Source organism: Sinocyclocheilus rhinocerous, unplaced genomic scaffold (assembly GCF_001515625.1).
Source record: "Sinocyclocheilus rhinocerous isolate Xijiao unplaced genomic scaffold, SAMN03320098_v1.1 scaffold2086, whole genome shotgun sequence".
Classification (NCBI taxonomy): Eukaryota; Metazoa; Chordata; class Actinopteri; order Cypriniformes; family Cyprinidae; genus Sinocyclocheilus; species Sinocyclocheilus rhinocerous.
The window spans coordinates 37021-57784 of NW_015624553.1; the positions used below are offsets into that span (position 1 = coordinate 37021).

The following is a 20764-nucleotide window of genomic DNA, read 5'->3' on the forward strand; positions in this document are numbered from 1 at the left end:
ACGTGAACGTGAGGGCTATACCCTTTCAATCTATGCTTCCAAAAAAAATAGTTGCAAATACAAATGAAGGTCTTGTAAAAAGTTTCCAAGACAATTTTAATGTGACCTTCATATAACAAAATGAAAAAAAATCTGTTAGTTTTTAATAAAAGGACATAAAAATATCCTTTTGCTTTTCCTTCAACTTCTGACAGAGGCGGGGAATGAAAGGGAAGGCGAAAAAGCTTTTCTACAAAGCCATAATGCGTGGGAAGGAAATGATCCGTATTGGAGACTGTGCCGTGTTCCTGTCTGCTGGACGACCCAACCTCCCCTTCATTGGACACATCCAGAGCATGTGGGAGTCCTGGGGAAACAACATGGTGGTCCGTGTCAAATGGTTCTATCATCCTGAGGAAACCAACCCTGGAAAGAAACTTCATGACAAAAAGGTTACTTTCATCTCCCTTTGCTAAACAAGAATAATGGTTTGCGGGCACAGCATTATGATGTTAGTACTGGAATGGTACTTGATCTGTCCCAGTCTTGCCTTTATCTGGGTTTGTAACTAATCAAATTTTGTTTGGCAGAACTGGGATCAAATGTCTGGCCAAAGTCTTCCTGCTGTTCTGCAGGCTTCCAACCAGAGAAAAGACTTCATGGAGGTAAGAAAACCAATCCAGTAAATGGTTTGATCCTCTTCGTCTGGGTGAAAACAGACCGATAGCTCTCTCTGCTTTCTCTTTTCAGCGGGCCCTCTACCAGTCCTCTCACATTGATGAGAATGACGTCCAGACCATTTCTCATAAATGTCTGGTGGTCAGCCTTGAGCAATATGAGCAGATGATTAAAACTAAGAAGTACCAAGACAGCGAAGACCTCTACTACCTGGCTGGCACTTATGAGCCCACCACGGGAATGATATTCAACACGGATGGGGTTCCTGTAATCTGCTGAGGATCAACAAATGAGGCACGTGGAACCAAACGAATGAGATACAAGGGCTAGACAGATGTGTTGGCTTCACCCAAAGCCTGACTAATCAGACGAGTACAGAAAACGTCCTGACAAAGACACAAGCATCCATGAGATGAGAGACCACTTCAACAGATGCCCATCATTTCAAACACGATGGTGACGGTATTGTCAAATTGCGCTAGATTCGAAGTTCAACGCAAGTGTTTGGTCTGTTAATGGAGTACTCCGCTTCATGATTGTGGTGGACAAATTATGTTCTCGGGAATCTCCAGTTGAAGAGAAAAACATGGCAAAGAAAGTGAAAGCGCGTCAAAAATGTCTCGAAGGTCAACTGCATCTGCACAGCTGAGCCCTGTTTGCCTCAGCCATCACACTTCTGCAGGACTCATTCTCCGGGTGAGAAGGCCTGCTTGGAACCAGCTTCTTTGGCCGTGGGACCAACAGCGGAAAGAGTAATTAAAGCTGACAGGCCATGTCACACTTCTGCCCAGAGAGTCGTCCCCACCACACGCTCCGCTGTCCAGTTACTACTGGTAGCTTCAAGGGCTGGCTAATGAACTCAGACGGGTAAAATGATAACAGACGTAAAGCTGCGGCCCATGTGAGAAGCACTTAAAAGAAAGGACTGAACTGTGGTCTGCAAGCCCGGAAGAACTGTTTATTAATAGGAAAGTGTGAGTCACTTTTCCACCGAATGGCCCAGAAGATCTATCAGAATATTTATATACGATCCTCGGCCCTCAGCCGCGGCGGCAGAAAGGTTTCTTTTTACGAGTCAAGGGCTCTCCTGGGACGGAAACAGATGTAGATGATGCCCGTTTGTAAATACATGCATACAAGCTATATAGGATATGAACAAATATATTTTATTTTCGTGTACCATAGATTTATGTGACAGTAATTTTTTTAAAGCATCAAAAGATTTAAAAAAAGCTTTAATAAACTGTGAATAATGTTTAAAATGTTAACAAATATCAGGAACTAGTTTTAGAGTACAGATCTTGTAAGTCGTTACTGGAATCTCAGATGCCCACTACATTGACGACGTAATGTAATGTAATCTTGATATCAAAACTACTATTACAGGACAAATGGTTCGTGGGATTTGACAGTGTTCGAAGCCAGTTGTCCCATAATGCCGTTTTACAACAGAAAGCACTTAAATTCTGCCCTTGGTCTTACACAGGACAGACTTCCCTTGACAATCCTCTGTTCAGGTGGACGTGAAGCGCTTTGTGGGAAAACCATTTTAGTTCTCTCATTGCTTCTCAGGGTCAGTGAGAGATTTAGAATGAGATTTTAAAAGCACCATATAATCAGGCTACGCTTGCTTATCATGTCTATTTTACTCGGCTTTCTCTTTTTTTCTGGAATTATCCCCCACAGAAAGCAATTACATCTCATGCATGAAAGCAGTTTCTTCGAATAAACAAATAGCAGCAGTGCAGGTGACGTTATCTGTTAGCGCTGAAAGTCGAAAGCGGAGTTGTTTTTTGCCTTTCTCACGTCTACGTTTTTCTCCATCTCGACTTTTATTCCAAGCCGTTTTCTGGTTCGTTCTTAATAGCCTTAACCTTGGTCCCTAAAAGCTGCCGTGTACCGGCAGAATCAAAGTCTGAATGTTGTCTTTGAAAATAGGTCCTTCTGATTGATATTGTGTTCCAGAGAAAGTGCCATCAGTCATCAGAGGCAGTTAGGACCAGGCTATGTATTCGCTGCTTCTCTAATCAAGACCAGTCAAATGTATTTGATTTATGGCATGCATCCTTACATGGATGAAGAGACTAGCAAACACCTTATTTGCGTAATTGTAATTATGGTTCTTATTTGTGCCTCATTTTTACGGTTCAGAGGAGGTATGAATGTTTTTGTCTTTTTAAAGGTTGGGCACGTGTTGTTTGATGCTGGAAGGAAACTGTTCTTAAACGTTTCTCATGTCTATGTGTATGGGGTTTTTTTTAATAATGAAACAAAAACCATTAGATGATCTCTACTGATCTTTTTTAAACAATTATGGTTACCAAGATGTATAGAAAAGATTAGGTTAGAGGCTACTTTTTGTTGTTGTTGTTGTTTTTGTTGTTGTTGTCTGCAGTTGCCCAGCCAAATTTTTTTCTACCTCCCACCTTGGTTCAACGTTTCATGTTTTTGTTTGATATTTTCTCTTGGTGGTATTTTTACACTTGTGAAAGAAATGTCACTGCATGTGGGCTTTTAAACCATTGCCTGTTTTTAAATTCTTTCGCCATGATGAATACCCTGATGTCTCTGTGAATGATGTTCAGTAGATACTTATTGGTTCTTTCTGTTGTTTTGTTTAATTTTTCCCCCCGTTTTTAGAGGGAGAATAGTGAGATCAAGAAGGGTATGGACACTAGAGACTTCCAGTCTTTGCGATTGGAAAATATTTGGCCTACTCAGTATTTTGAAAATGTCTTTATATTATAGAAATGTTGACACTATTGCGTATTGTAGAACCGTCTGAAATATATATATATTTTTCGTGTACATTTCATATTACATTGCCCCGGTCTCTCTTAAAGAGATATTATCTTGTTGATATTCAATAGGTTGTATTTCTTAACATGTTTTATCATTGTATGTGTGGTCTTGAGGCTTAAAACGATATTCAGCCTATTCCGGTTCGGACTGTTTTTCTAAGTCACCTAATTTGGTTGAGGATTTTACACACACCCAAAGCTAATTCAAATGCCAAATGATCTTCGAATGCACAGTGAATCTGAAGCAACAGTAAGCAAGCTCTTTTTTTATTTGACACGATCTTTTAAATACAGATCCGTGTTGAATATTTTTGCCTGTTTAGTGAGTTGTACAATTTAAGTGCCCCTCAAAACAAACGTTTACTCGGAGCTTGAGTCAAGCTGAAAGCACTTTTTAGAGTATTTTTGTCTGCATGTTTTAGAAATCGCATATATGCTTCTAGGAATAATATTAGAGCAATCAACAAAAGTATATTTTGCTTATTGTGACGTAGTGTAACGTGAATGGAGGTCACTGAATGAGACGGTGGCCTCTGCTGGTAGCAGTCATGTGGGATGAAGCGCTGGAGTCCTCTGCTACTCGTCCAGGGTCCGTTTGAGTGTATCTTATGATGTATAAGGTTTAACTGGCTTATTAGAAAACAGTGTATAGCCGAGTAGAAGCATTATAGAGTTCACTGTTTGCATGATTCTGTTCAACCTTTTTCTTTTAGTTTCTTTCTTTATGACATTCCCCCTCTCGGAACAATCGTCCTCCATGCTTAATGTGCAATACTGCTGAATTTGGATTCTGTGAGGTAGCTGCTAGTGAGGGAAGGAACGTGTTCATTAATGTGGGAGATGAGAGAGAGAAAGTTAGTGTGGACTGGAGGCTGGTCCTTCACTGCTCTTTATCTGCTGTTCCTTCAGCATTGATATGGTCCTGTTACAAAATAAAAATAATCATAAAAATTTAAAAAAGCTATAGTTTTGAAATTATTTGAAATTTTAAAGCATCAAGGTTTTGTAAATTATCCTTTATGAGAGGGGGAGATGAGTATGGATATACTTTGTACACACATTTAATCTTGTAAAAAGCAAAATTACAAAATAAATTTTGTAAACATTGAAACCGATATTAAAGATTGCTGTTGACTTGTGTGTGAACTTGTGGAATTGGATTTTTTTTTTTTTACAGACGCAACCAGCATTATCGGTGTTTTTCAATTCTTTTAGTATCAGTATTTTCTAGTTCATCAATAAACGTCATGAAATGGAATTGAGTTTGTCTGTTTTTTGTTGCATTTTTCACTTTTTTTTAATCGAGTGTGTAAAACCCTCTGGCTCTGAATTGCCTCAATAATCCACATTGTATTTGGATCCAAAACCTTTTGGGAGAACTGTTATTACGACCTGATGAGCTTTTTACAGCTCCTGTCATTTGCTGTATAAGTGCATCTTTAAAGATGCCTGCGAGAGCAGAGCAATAAGACTTGTAGTGTAACACTCAGTCTTCCTTATGACCACCATCATACTGAAAGTTCAGTCATGTGACCACAGGAATGTTGTAAAAAGGTTTCATCTTACAACATGGCTCAAATGCATATTCATGTCCACATTGAGGAAAATTAATGCTGTCTTCTGTGAAAATATTGTGGTGCTCTATTGAATGAGTGTTATTTGTGTTATGGTAGTCCTTGAGCCATTTAACCAATGGAATGTCGTCGTCCCCCCTTTAAAAATCCCATTTCTGAAAGAATGTTTTTCAGCATGCATGATGATTCATCGCACACCGTTCACAGTGGTGCAATAGATTCAAAAGGTCACCAGGGTGTTTTGTTAGGCAAGAGGTGGTTTCTGGGTCTCCCTTGTGAGCAATCACATCCATCAGGATGCCATTTTAGAGCTTCCTGGAACAATTTACAATTTATAGCAGCTGTTGAACTGAAGCTGAGCTCATTTTGCTAATGCTAGTGCAACGTCTTTAGTGAATTCAACAGAACGAAGCTTGCTTTGAGGGGGGGGATAGTTTCCTGAGCAATTAATGTTACCAAGGGAGTCATGTTTGCGGTGTTGACCATTCATAAATTATTTCTTCAAGTGGAAATGAGCCACCTCCCTGCCAAAATGACAAAACATGTTTGCGTATTCGCTGATCTCTAGTCTACCATGGTGAAATGGAACTAAAGTGCTCTCTTTGGAGGAAACTCCGAGTATTAGTGGGCTGGCATGACTGTGACCTCACTGTTTCAAACCATTCACTCTTCCAGTAGTCTAAATAAGGAAGAGTGCAAATTACGTGCAAATCGGAAAGAATGCTTGCTTTGTGCTGTCGCAAATCATGTTGAATTTAAAGCCTTTGGCTTCTTTTTTCTCCATCAAAAGCACAACTTCTCAATTTCCATTAGCACTGCAGATGATATTTGAAAATGCATGTCTTTGATTTTGCTTGTAGTGGCATAAAATGAGCATAATGCAATCTAACAGAAGTGCGCCTTAAATTTTATCACTGACAAAATGCGTCTTGCATATAGAGGCACGCATCATGATTTCTCATACGTTTTTAATGTTCTAAATAAGCAAAAAGATTGTTTATGATTAAAGCAAATGGCTGTGAAGTAGGTTTAGCTGAAATATTTCACTCTTAAAGGGACAGATAAGACAAAAATGACAAGTCATACAGATTTGCAAAGGCAAAATGAGTAAATGATGAATTTTTGTTTTGCACTGAACTATCCCTTTAACTCCAACATTTGGGTTCGCTGTATTTCATCAGGGTTTCACGATCCTTTCATGGATCACGTTCATAAAGACAAAGGAGAAACAAATCCCTCCATATCTCCAGTGTAAAGGCATTCACAACCAGCGTTTGAGGTGCTGCGATCCATTCAAGCTAAAGATATGTTTGAACCTGCTGCTTTGATGACAAGTCAACACATCAGAACGCAGGCAGGCACGTCGCATGAGAAAAAGTTTTTTTAGAGACCTCTGTCTCTCTTTGAGCACACGGATAACTTGCAACAAGGCGCAATCAGAGTAGCACATGCACCCTGTGATGTGTAACAGTGTAGTAAGTATGAGAAATTACAGACTAATGACTCTCCCAACACTCTTCTGCTTGTGCTTTCAGCACGACAGAATTCACATGTGACTAAAAAAATATTCAAAGGTGTAACCACCTCAGAATTATCATGGAATTCCATTTAAATACAGGAGCTCTGGGGCAAAGGCAGCTACGGCTCAATAATGTGCCATGAGTAATCGGCGACTCCCGCTGTGTGTGAAAATGACAACAGTCATTACCAATAAATGAACCTGCAACATATTAAACTGAAACCACTCTTTTATCTGAAAAGCAAAAACAGATATGTTATTTTACAAAAATCAGCAAACTGCAACAAAGTGAGAACAAAAAACTCATCTCCAATCACCAGTGAGCAGAATAGGATTGGAGAGATGGAAAAGGAGAAAAACACAAGAGCTTCAAAGGGGAACTGTAACATAGCCACATATTTATAGCCTACTAAAATATAGGCTATTCGAACCAAATGTATAGGCTATATAGTTTTAGTATTAGTATAGGAATTGTTTTTTATTACAGCCCATGATAATTAATACATTACAAAAACATTGTAAAAATTAAAAATTAGGCTAAAAGAAAGTCATGCCACTCCTCTACGTCTACTTCTAGCATCGCTTGGATTACAGCGTCACGGTGTTTTGATACAGTCTATGGTCACGGCACGCGCCTTCTTTTTGAACGTGACTTTCTCCAATGAGGGGGAGGAGGGGGCGGAACATTTGGCAAATTAAGCTGCAGCACTTATATTATTGCACTGGTTGGCTATTAACTGTGAGCAGACAGAGTGTCAACCAATGCATTGGAGAATATGGCGAACATAAATAAAGAAACGAAGTTGCTTGTCAGATTTCCCTAACAAGCAACCATATTAAAATAAGCCCAAAAAACCGCAACCCGCGACCCGGGATTTTTTTCACGCAACTTTACAAAAAAATAAACCCAAAGTCGCGTATAATACGCGGACTTGGCAACTATGGCTATGATCCTCTGTCAGAAGGGAGATATATCCAGCTGCAGACCCGCAGCACCAGCAGTTTCAGAACCCTTTAGGCTATACTATACATTTTTGCAAGCAATTATTGGTGTGATTATTTAGTTGTTAAATAAGGAACAAGGAAGGTTTTTCTGTGCCATTTTTTCCAGTACAGCTTGTCTTGGGAGCACCCTTTGATTTTACATCTGTAAGTAGTTATCAGTTAAAGTAATTGGCCTTTATGATGTTGTAGCAGTTGATATTTAAAGATTTCTCTATGTTTGTGTCTTCCAGTGTGACATTCCAATAACCAAGATACATGTATATTACAGTGCAGAAACCCTACCAGAGGCACTTCCAATTGGATAACAGGCTACGCTTGTGAGGTATGTCTCAAATCTGTCTATGTGTCTGTCTGTCTGTCTATATTTGGAACAATCAGAAGCTTCCAGAGTGCCCTTCATATTTCATCTTGTGTTCAGGGGAGTTATTTTTGCAGGATTGTCATAACAAAATGGGCCCAAGAGTGAATTGTTCATTTTGTAAATTTTAATGCAGGATTGTCATGACAAAATGGGCTTAATAGCGAATTGTTCATTTTATAAACTTCAATTTAATTATTGTGTACCTTTTGATTGTTACTTTAAAAATTATGCTGCTGTTTGTTTGTGTGTGTGTGTGTGTGTTATTGAAATGTTTTAGTTTCATATAGAAAAATGTATGATGCATGTGTTCTTGACTTTGGAGTAAACATTTATTTTGAATCTTGTGATTAAAGTATATTTCATATAAAATGCCCAGAAGTTTCAAACATTATTTTTAATATCACAAACAGGAAATAACTCGCATAATTCAATTAAACGAAACTAAATTACACAAGATTAATATTTTTAAAATGCTTAATATATCATTATAAAATGCATACATACATAAAGTATGACGTATCGTGTTTAATAAAAGCAAATTAACCCTTAAAAACTGTAAGGTGGCGTTGCTGTGTTAAGAACGTAAGCTCCGCCCCTCACTTCCGGTTCTGTGGCTGCGGTTCTAAAACTGCTGGTGCTGCGGGTCTGCAGCTGGATACTATTGTCAGATGGGGCCACAGCTCAACGCAAAGAATCATTATGCTAATAAGACCAAAAAAAAGCAGAAAGCAGGCATGCAATATTCATACCCTCCATCATGATAAACTATTCAGGAGTCATTTAGCCGGAATGCTCATTTAACGAACTGAGGCGTGGAACAATTAACGCGCGCCAAGCAATGGAAGCGTACTGTGATGGAGAGGACGTCGGCAGCTCAATCTCTCACCAGGGATGCCATTTGAAGTTCCAAACGCTAATGGTTGACTTTTCCTCTACACTTCCCCTCAATATCCAGAGTCCATTTTGTGTCTTCCATCACCAAGGTCAGCATAAAATGGCCTCCGAATGGAAGCGTGGCTGATTTTCACCGTTACCGATCACAAGCTGCGTTTGAATGGAGATATGATTGAGTGTTTGTTTGAGGACTGCATTAAACATTAAGGTCCTCGGAGCAAGGGTCGTCCATATTGCGGGAGCATTTTACCATTTATGACCCATTAAAATGATTGCAGTATAAAAACAAACATTTACCGGCAGTCTCAGTCCATCAGTATAAAAGGGAAAGTGGAATAATTCAGAAGTGATTGCTGGGTAGAAAATGGCTTCAGTGAAACGGTGCTTTGACCCTCTGGGGTCTGTGGATTGGGAGGAGTCTCAGTCCAGAGCCTCTGCCTTCCTACATTACTGCATGTGCTGACAGCAAACAAGCTGACCGGCATTGCTCGGGGCCACGAGGCCTGTCATGGCTCTGAGGCCCAAGACCCAGTCCTGTCATGGCCCATATCGCTCTGCCTACCAAATTGCTTCCCCCCTCAACAGGAACAGGATTTATGGCAGTATGAAGCGCAGAGATGCATGTCTGACCGCGCTCTCGGCTGTACAAACCGCTTCAGGGAGGGCCCTGTTCATATTATGATCTCCGGGGCATAGCAATCACCGCCTCAGCATTAAGACAAAATGAGAGAACAACACACAGCACTGATGCGTGTGTGTGCGCACCTGTTAGGAATAAACCAAGAAAATGTGTGCAATGGACCTCGGCTCCTCACAGGAGAGCCATTTGCCTTGTTGTTCCAATATCCTGCTGTGTGGATACATTAGTGGCCGACTCCCCCATTCCAACTGTCACCGAATCTCCAGGCTCCCATTGTGGCAAGAGAGAGATGCTCAGAGCCTTGGTAATATCACACTGTCATTTTGCCGGAAATGGTAATCTTTTACAAGAAAAAAGATGAGATTTTGTTTGTAACGGAAAGCAATAAATGACCGTTGGATTGTGTTTTTGTACATTGTAAGCTGTCTTGGAAGGGGCCGGCTGAGATTGCACATGGTTTTTATAGTAAAATTACACAGGGAAATTGCATGATGGAAGTGAATCATAGTGTCTGTGGGTTATTCAGTCCTGGGAGTACTGAACTTATTACCGGACTTCATAATGAAATCTGCAGTCAAGCGCTTCCAATTTGTTTCGCAGTGCTTCATCGGAGAGGGGCGTTTGTTTAGCTGCGCTGACGTGCCGTGATGTATTTACTCTGATAGCGCCTTTGAGCACACATTGGCTATCTAGTGGTGGCATATGCTACTTGGCAATTTAAGGCCGAATGTAAAATGCCGTTCACAAGCATTCTTGGTTTTCTATTGGCCAATCTGTTGCAGAGTCGCATATTGTATGATGAAAGTTGCATGCGACTCATGTCAATGATTTCCCAGCATTCAACCTAGTCGCACATGCTTTGCTATTGATTGCAGCAACATCATCATCAACAACAACATCAGCCATGCTGGTAATAAACTGTGTGCCAAAGTTGACTTATGGAGGTGAAAAGCCAAGCTCCAGCTCAGCGTTTTCTTTCAGGCAGAGCGTACGCGAGTGAGAACCAGACAACCGGAAATCAAACTGAGCAAAAGGTGGTTTAGAGGAGGGGGAGGGTGTGATTGCAGTGGTTGAGCCATTATGTTCGACAAAATGGGACCTTCAAACCCTGCGGAGCACTTTTCCCAAAGATTGCCAAACTATGCAGTCTGAGGGGAGGCTGGGTGGGGAAAAAACCCAGATCTATCGCTGGGAGGATTGCTTTTCCTGCTGCCTTCCTATCAAGTCACCGTTAACAAATTACTGTCGATCTATTCGGGAATTAGCAGTTGGGTCCCTAGAAGTGAAGGGCTGATAGATGGAGGTGTTAATAAAGGCTGCTCCCCTCCTCTAGCTGTGACGATTGTCAAAGAGGGAGGTGGGCAATAATCAGCAATAGGCCATCTACCCCGTTCTTCTGCCAGCAGAGCGAATTCAGTGGCCACGAGATTCGCAAACGTGCCACACACACCTGGGACGCCTGTCTTTTGAGGAGGGCTATTTAACAGTAATTCTGGCTCTGTGTTGCAGAGAATGATTTGACATTGGTGGGGGTGAATCCTGCGACGCCCCTTCGGTTTGCCGTTGAGGAGGAGGAAATCGACTGAAGGAGAATTGTCACCCTCAATAGAGTCCACAAACCGTGCAGTCAAGGGCTGGTTTCATCCGTCAAAGCCTGGCCCAGAATTAAGTGTTTTTACACAGGGAATCACTTCAAATGAAGTTATATATCCAATCAGCCCGATGAACATTTTGGAGTTTTGACTGTCACAGTTTTAAACGGTGGGACATAATGAAGCTCAGCTCAACTGCCAGTATAAACTGGCTGTTGTCCTGAAGAATAACTCACAAAAGCTAGGCTAGAATGTTATTACTTTCTGTCTTAAAGCAGTGCCAGGTTTCATTTAGCATCTATTAAATTGTCAGTTCAATCTGGTGATGATTAGTTGATAAACCTTATTCTACACAAATATCATTAAAATTTCATTCGTATTTAGATTGACTGCAAACAAGATTACGATTAATATGTGACCCCCTCCATAATTGGAAATTGTCTTGAGGAAGTAATTTGCTGTTTTATGCATTGACTGAAAGTAAGTAATTTAAATAGTGATAAAAAATCTTATCAATAAATGATGACAAAAATAATCAATGCATTTATAGTGCATATATTCATAGTTATATTTACAGTTTTAGCTATATGCTCTTGTAAATTTATTTCTTGAATTTCATAATGAAACTGACACTTTAAAAGCTGAGACTTTGTTTCATCAAAAACAACATAAGAATCAAAATTCAAAGTTTTCAAACTTTTTTTCCACAAATGGCCCACTGTGACTTCCGACTCATTTTGATGGAGCGTCACATATAGTATGTCTGACTCATTTTCCATCTGCTAAATACCTCTTGTGTAAGGATATTTTTTTTTTTTTTGCCTGTAGCTTTATTGTGCTCGTTTAGTACAAAAATGTAGCATATTATTATGGCACCATTAGCCTCTGCTGGTCGATGCTTTAACTACACTCTCTGGGCCAAGCATCTTTTCTTCAATGACAGCCATTAAAAAATAGCTGAGTATTCTGACTAAATACATTTTTTGCAAGCAACAATATCTCATATTATAGTTCGTATATGTTTAACTTTTTTGTTTTGTTCAGAGGGTTCTTAAAACCATTAAATAGACTTTATGAAAATAGATTTTTTTTTTTATAATAATGACATATTTTGCAGTCGTCACAATGTTTTTTCCTGATGGATTGATGGATTTTTCTGTGTTTAGCTTTACCATGTGCATGTATGTTTAGTTCATGACAAAATTAAATTCTTTTCACTCCACAGCTTAACAGACTTAATGGGAAATGCTGAAAATTGTTTCCACCCTTTTTTATCTAAAGTCTTTTCTTCTTTTCCTCATTTCCATTATGTGCCTTTTCAAATGTTTTGATTGTGTGAGACATTTTCGTTTTACTACTTCATAATAAAGGAGAGGATAGAAGACTGCTGTGTTCTCAAATGGCTCACTATCTGGTTATTAATCTGACAAAAGCATCTCCACCAAGATCAACTGAAAGTACTTGCAGTGCAGCTCCTTTGCCAGTAATAACAAAGCGTGCTTTTTTAATATGCAGACCGAGAGTGCGAATGCATAAGCAGTTCGCACTCAGAAAAGTGCCAAGGCGGTTTTGAATTTTAATCAAATCTCGACGAATGCTTCTTTGCGTAAAAGAGTGCATGTGAAGTAAATGCTCTGAAATGACACACTGAGGTTCTGAGCGCTCTCGCTGCATGCTAACATACGATGCATTCATCTGCTCAAAGAGAGGCAGAGGAGACCATTGATCCGTGTTGCCTGGAGGGGTAAAGGTCTCCTTTCCTGCGGGATCCGTTAGGTCTGCCTCAAATATTCTGACAGGAGTCCCAGATGGAGGCCCACCACCGAGCTCTCCCATTCCAATGCCGCCACGCCCCTCTGAAAGAAACAAACAGTGAAGAAGGAGCTGTCAACACCCAAACTGCCTGGAGGTTCTTCACCTTCTTGCATTAGATGGTCCGGTCCACTGTAAACACACCTGAAGCTCTGAGCTTTATCCTGTAAACTGTGTGTTGAAAGCAGAGTTCACTCAGCGACGACTGACGCCAGGATGTGAAAAAGTAAACCTCGTTCCTCTTTTCCTTTCAGCTGCCCTGCGGTGCCAGGCCTGCCGAGAGAGTTGGGCGGAAACTGTCTTTCTGCTCCCTGAAGGCAGGTAGCCGGCCACTGTGATGTTCAATCAAGCCTTGCACAGCTCCGCACTTTCTAACTTGAAAAGAATCTAATCCATCATTGTCACTATAGCGTTTTTAGTTTCGCATGGCATTCGCAGGCAATGCACTGAATGTATAACACATCTACCTGTGGTACTAGCAAAGTGCTTTTTCCATACATGCGGCGAACTCCACAATACACAATAACTTCATCCCTGATTCCACCTTGAGTGAATGAACAGAGACTGGCAGAGAGGCCATGAGGTTGTGTTCCCTCTGAGCTCATTAGTTTAATTCTACACCCAATGTCCTTACAGATTGATTGATGACCTTCATCTGTAGATCACAGCATCTGGAGAGCAGCAGGATAGCTGAGAGGAGCTGTCAACACCCAAACTGCCTGGAGGTTCTTCACCTTCTTGCATTAGATGGTCCGGTCCACTGTAAACACACCTGAAGCTCTGAGCTTTATCCTGTAAACTGTGTGTTGAAAGCAGAGTTCACTCAGCGACGACTGACGCCAGGATGTGAAAAAGTAAACCTCGTTCCTCTTTTCCTTTCAGCTGCCCTGCGGTGCCAGGCCTGCCGAGAGAGTTGGGCGGAAACTGTCTTTCTGCTCCCTGAAGGCAGGTAGCCGGCCACTGTGATGTTCAATCAAGCCTTGCACAGCTCCGCACTTTCTAACTTGAAAAGAATCTAATCCATCATTGTCACTATAGCGTTTTTAGTTTCGCATGGCATTCGCAGGCAATGCACTGAATGTATAACACATCTACCTGTGGTACTAGCAAAGTGCTTTTTCCATACATGCGGCGAACTCCACAATACACAATAACTTCATCCCTGATTCCACCTTGAGTGAATGAACAGAGACTGGCAGAGAGGCCATGAGGTTGTGTTCCCTCTGAGCTCATTAGTTTAATTCTACACCCAATGTCCTTACAGATTGATTGATGACCTTCATCTGTAGATCACAGCATCTGGAGAGCAGCAGGATAGCTGAGATTGTGCTGCAGCACAGGGTCCATCAAGTGTGGAGTCCAGCTGCTCTCTGTCCTGGCGTCTAGAGTGTGTGACCATGGGCGATTGGCGATTTCACCCAGTGCCTGGAACATTTCTGACAGCTTTCAACAGCTTGACTGGGTGAGTCACATAAACAAAGTGGCACTCTGTCGAAGCGTCCATTAGCTCAAAAACATGTTTAAAAGAGGAGTTCGTACAAAAGTTCTGTCATCATTTACTCACCCTCATGTCGCTCTAAAACCACATGACTCTTTCTTATTTCTATGCAGACATTTTGAAGGCTGCGTCGATCTAAAGCTACTGAATCTTTAGCGCCACGGTAAAAAGATATAAAATTTTACCTCAGTTTTACTATGAGTACGCGGTCTACATTGAAAGTAACTGTTTAATAAATGGCAAAAAACGTCTTTGTATTGAGGACTTTGTTGTGGACTGTAGGCAAAAACAACATACAACGCTATACCATGTACTATAACTCGATTCACAAATAAATGAGTCGGTTCTTTTTAGAGAATTAAAAAAATGCCGGGACTAGGCCTAATTCCCTAATTAAAGACTCTATGAGCCAGTTCTTTTAATGAATAGTTCAAAAAGTCCGGTTTGAATGAATTGAATCAGTCTGATGAATCCTTCACTAAACTAAATCGATCACAGCGGTTACAGAATCATCGGACTCACTTACTAAACTGCAAATAATCATTATTTATAGAAACCAATCGAGTTTTTTGTCAGTAAATAGACTGACTTTTATAATTATGCTGCTATATGATGCTAAATCAAAATTTGATTATTAAATATTTTGTTATCTATATGTTATTATAGTTTTTATTAGTATTTTGATTTAACATTTTTTTCAGTTTTTTTACTTCCAGTTAGTGCACAATTTTAGTTCTTCCATGTAAACTAAACAATAACATGGCCTTGACTAACTGAAATAAGTTGAAGTTTTTCATCTTAATATTTTTATTTTATTTTTGCTTTATTTCAATTAATAAAAAAAGTTTTTACATTTACGTTTATTCATTTAGCAGATGCTTTTCCAAAGTGACTTACAAATGAGTAGGCTAATACAAGCAATTCATCATAAAGAGGCAAATAAATATGAGAAGTGCTTGTAAGACAAAGTTTCAGACATAGTTTAGAATAGTACAAGCTAGAACAAGGAAGGATTAAGAAAAAGTGACAGCATAGAGGAATTTATTTATTTATTTATTTATTTTTCAGAAGGATGCAGCTAAGTGCTCACAGAAGAGATTAGATGAATGTCCCTTGAATGTTGTCAGGGATTCTGTGTTCTGGATGAGGTTGGTAAGATCGTTCCACTCAGGGTTGCCAGGTTTTCACAAGAAAACCCGCCCAATCGCTAATTGTCCCCATTAAAAACCGTGTTCCGGGGGGTATAAGTTTTTTTTGGCGTGGTTCCCCTGCTAAAATTCACATTCAAGGGGATAAATATCATGTTATTGGAGTCGCTTCAACCTGCGGACATGAAAAACCACCCGCGGCAACAGTGTTAAAGTAGCCCAATTCCGCGGACTTGGCAATACAAGCTGCGTTTGCATGGACCCTACTAATCCGATCGTAATAGGACTAGAAGCACAATCAGAATAAAAAAGTCACACGTAAACACGTCAATCGGATTGAATTGGCCAGATCCGACTAAAATTTCGATCGGATTGTAAGGGGTGGTTTATTCCTTTTGTAATCCGAGCGAGAGGACATGTAAACACTTGATCGGATTGAAAATCGAAACTGGAAAGTACTGCATGCGCAGTGACGTACAAAAAATAGCGTATTGACGTATGATGCCAGGAACTAGCTGTTCTTCCTAGTGAATAAAGTGTCAAAAATGAGTGTCCAGTCATTATAAAACTGTATATTCATGCAGTGCACATGTCAAAAGAGAAAATCCGATCAGAAGCTTGTGACATATAAACGCGCATATCAACCCCATCACTTTATTTAGCGTTCATGTAAACACTACGGTCGGATTCGTCAATCAGAATGAATTCATTCAGATGGAAGCAAAAAGTGTCCATGTAAACGTACTGATTCCACAGGCAAGAAACAGTTAATGAAATTGTTCTGGACAGTGATTTTGTGCCCTTGCTGGGTGACATTTATGGAATTATGGAGCTGCGTGACATTTATGGAATTGTAGTTTGGCCTAACGATAATAACCCTGTTTCTCTATTGTATCGGTGACCGTGATTTCACCAAGTACAACATGTTCCTGGATCAACATCCAACATTCCTATCAACCAATCAGAATTGAGGGATAACTTTTCAGGAAATATCTGTTTTAGGCTTACAATCAGGGTTAGGTGCTTCTACACCCTTGTTAATCAGCTAGCATTTCATACTGTTTTTAGGAATAAATTATGGGTAGGGTTAGGTTTAGGGGTAGGGATTGGGTTAAGTCTATATTTTTGGACAGTTATGTTGATCCAGGATCAACAAAAGATGTTGATCCAGGAACATGTCTGTCTTGGCAAAATCACGGCGACCCTATTGTATCGTATATGGCTTGTCATATATAAGTAAATATGGTGTCACTTTTCGCGTATATTTACTTTACTGCTTTTGTGCCTTTTTAGAAGCTTGAAAGCTTTAGTCCTCATTCATTATAACTGCATGGCGAAGAGTGAAAGAGTTACAGCAATGCAGTTCTACAGGTGCCACCACTCGAATGCTACATTGTGACGCACGAGTCGAGGTCCATCTTGTGTCCCGGCTGTGATGTGTTAGTTAGCTGTGATGCTGCCCGCCTCAAAACAAGACACCATTATTTGTCTGATAGCTTCTGTTCTGTCATTTTGTCTGTAAATGTCACGCAGCAAGGGAGTGACGAAAAGGCTGAACGCTAAGCAAAAAATAATTCCGCTTTTTGGGGGGTCTGGCTGCCTTTTCCTGAGATTTCATCCTTCCCATCTCGTGACTGCACTGTAAATGTCTTGGATGCTGCAGGGATGTCACCTCCAGCGGTGTGAGCTAAAACACAGGGGGGAGATGTATAGATTCAAGGATGAAGTGTGTTTTTTGACAGGTACATTCTAACCATGTGTCCACAGCTGGACTCTGCACCTGCTGTGCCATCTGGGCACTATCTCACGAACCCTTATAACATTGATGCTCCCGCGGCTGTTCTATATGACTGACATATTCATACACCATGAATGTATAAAATGTCCAAGACACATGGCACTTTTTGGTAAAGGCATCACTGAGCACTATATTTATTGGACGTATATCTGTTCAGAGCTGGAGCGTGACATAAAGCTCCCCTGACAACATGCAAACAGAGCACAGGAGAGCTGCTGTTACTCACTTGTGTGCACATTACAACTAACACAAAGCTGTGCTTAAATGAAGACAGCAGGGTCAATGGGCTGTGAAGAGATGAGTCAGAGGATTAGGGCCTGCAGAGAATCTTCCCACAAGAATACTCGGGTGTCATAATAGCACAAATGTTATAATAAGATAGTTATTAGTGGAAAACACTCATTTTATCTCAGGACATAATGATTAGATGCCTTTGTGTACCACATAAGAAGTGTTTCAGTAATGCAATAAGCCACTTAAAGGGATAGTTGCCACAAAATGGCAATTTTGTCATCACAAGTCATCCATATGTCATTCCAAACCTGTTTGACTTTTTTTTTTTTTTGTGGAACAAAAAAGAAGAAAGCTGATGTTTTCCATACAATCGAAGTGAGTGCTGATCAAGTACTGTCAAGCTCCAAAAATGACAAAACATCACATTAGATATAATGTGTTTATTTTGCGCCATCTGATATGCTCACAGGGGTTGGCGTCTTCTAAAATCTTTTTCAAAATCTTAAAAATATATAACATTAACAATAATCAAAATAAACCTGAGTATGACTCAGGTGTTATATCCCACATCTTTAAATGCCATATTATAGCTTAGTGTGGTGTTTAGAACGACATGAGCGTAAGTAAGTAATTACAAAAATTGTTATTGTTAGGTTAACTATCCCTTTACAGCCGTGCATTATGGGGATTTAGGTTATGATGTTTACATTCATGATATACATGATGGTATATACATTAAGCAATGGTACAAAAAATACTTGATTTCTTTATTTTTTGAATATTCAATTTAATTCGATTCACATGTATTTTTTTATAGTGTTTGTACAGGCGTATCGTTGCAAAGCAGCATTACATAAAATGCATGTTTCTACATTACAATTAAGGGTAATCTGTTATCAAAACTGAGTGTGTCAAAGTAATGTCCATATGATAGAAATGTACTAGGTTCTAAATGTACTAGTTCTAGGATAATACAAATCATGCAGTTAGTTAATGACAGTATTTAAGCAGAAATGATGAACACAAATTAAAGCAATGATTACATGCTGTGATCACGATGATTATAATATAGCAGTTTCAGCTGTTGATTGAGAGTTTGCGCCATCTGATATGCTCACAGGGTTTGGCGTCTTCTAAAATCTTTTTAAAAATCATTAAAATATATAACATTAACAATAATCAAAATAAACAGTTTTTCCATTATAGTTAAGTTTGAATGATTTGCAGCAATTCAGTTGTTGTGTTTTTAGTACTATAATTGTAAAAAGCATTTAAAATGAACACAATACAAATTTTACCAGGACGTGCAATGTTACTGTAAATAGTTGTAAACAGTTTACAGTGCTTGCTCATTTTGGGCATGTTACGTTGTATGCTGTTCAGTCAATGTTTACAGCCGGGTGTTACAATAATGGCATTTTGTCTTTGTAAGGGTAACATTGCAACAAAGCATTAGCAATTGTTTATGGAAAGGGATATTATGATGATCTTTAATTCATCATGTGGCTTTCTGTTTTATTCCATTATGGTGGTTATTAGTATTTATGGTACAAAGCAGATTTTAGTAGTTTAAGTAGGCTGGTATATTAATATTATTGGTTAATGAAAAACAGGCCTACAGTTATGAAATGCAGAACAGGCACCAAAATGCTTCCTGTAATGCTTGAAGCGCTGGTACCGTATTTTTCATGGTGAATATTTGTTATTCTTTAATGCATGGATAAATAAAGAATCCTTGGTTTGATTCTTTTTAAAGTGGAATGACAGTGTTTGTTGTGCAAGACAAAGAAATGCAGCGATGATCACAACACCTTGACTTTGTGGAATGACAGCGTAAAGCAACTTCCTGCACACCATTCGAGCCTGTGCAGAGCTGTAATGAAAGCCATGATGAATGTGACATCCAGTGAATAGGAACATTGAGTAGAATCCCTCTTGACGGCTCAGAAAGCCTCTAATCCACAAGCAAATTGAACTTGGAATTAAGCATCTATTTATTTGCATGATTTGATTTATTATTCTAAGACTAGAAGATGAAAGATGAGATATTTATTAGAATAGCTGAAGATTTGACATCCAGATGGCTTGTCTCACTTTTTCAGTATTTTTCAATTTGAGGCCAGAGTTAAATTGCTCAGAGGACTGGCTTGCGTTTGGTTGCCCTCGTGGATTATCCATTACTTCAGACAACCTCTTTCTCAATTTCCTTGAGTGTGGCACATTCCCCATGCTTTTAATGAAATGGTTTAATTTATATTTGAGTTAGGTGACATAGCAGATTTGATTTGTAAACTTATTTTTACATATAATTCTAGAAAGAGTATAGAAAAAGAGCAGTTCATTGTGCATTCACAATACAAATTCTTTTTTTGTGTCAAACAGTCATTTAAAAGCTGTATTTCATATGAACTGAAATAAAAATATAAAGAGCAAAAGGAAACAGAAGCATCTAAGTGGCTTCTCATAAGTATTGTAACATATTGCAGAACTGTCTCCTAATGATGAGTTACCTGCCATTATAACTGTCCCTTGGGCTCTGCAGGAAATGGGACTCTGTACTAAAAGTGGAAGACGCTCTTTTCAAATGAAACTTTACAAGGACACTGTAACCAATCAATTATACTCCACCGTATGATGAAAAGATTTATTTCTTGAGGTTAGAAAAAGCCTAGATCATCACAGATACTGAACATCTGGCAGCACAGATATTTATGTAGTCGAAAATCAGATCATTTTCCCTCTCTGTCAGCTGCAGAATCAAGGTTCTTATAGTTAACTAAAACTAAAACCATCAAAAACCTTTGTCACAAAATATATTTTAATCATTTTATTCATACAACTGAAATGAAAAGATAGCTAGTTGTTAACATGTATTCTTTCTATTTAGTTTAAGTTGATGTAAAATAACGAATAATAATGAAATAAAAACTATCACACTGACATTTAACCCTTGTGCGTCAATTAAAATAAGTTACACATAGGTCCATAGTGGACAAAAATGTCCATGTCAAAAAACTGTAATAAAAATTTGAAGCTTGGGAGCACAGTTAAGTTTGGTCTCATTTTAAAGAAAATCCATGGCAGATTATTGTTGAAGTAAAAAAAGTTTACAAAGTGAAACCAAAAAAAAAAGTTTATGAAAATGATTTATGAACGATGTTTTATATAAAATAGATATTTTATGAAACATGTTGAACTCTATACCTGCTAGAAAATCAAAGCCATAAATCT

General features: G+C 39.2%; 1 protein-coding gene and 1 long non-coding RNA gene across 2 annotated transcripts in view; both read left to right on the forward strand.

The window, feature by feature from the left end:
- The window catches only part of LOC107742388 (trinucleotide repeat-containing gene 18 protein-like), a gene marked incomplete at its 5' end in the record, with an annotated part of 41701 nt that extends 36985 nt beyond the window's left edge, over positions 1-4716 (forward strand). Inside the window, 3 exons of the mRNA XM_016555337.1 lie at positions 195-431; positions 570-644; positions 730-4716. Of these exons, the coding sequence (XP_016410823.1) occupies positions 195-431; positions 570-644; positions 730-936 (519 nt within the window). The remainder of the gene's footprint in view (positions 1-194; positions 432-569; positions 645-729) is intronic.
- A 5361-nt stretch (positions 4717-10077) lies between these two features.
- The window catches only part of LOC107742372 (uncharacterized), a 15714-nt gene continuing 5027 nt past the window's right edge, over positions 10078-20764 (forward strand). The window contains exons 1-2 of the long non-coding RNA XR_001640305.1: positions 10078-10090; positions 17039-17041. This is a non-coding gene — a long non-coding RNA (uncharacterized LOC107742372). The remainder of the gene's footprint in view (positions 10091-17038; positions 17042-20764) is intronic.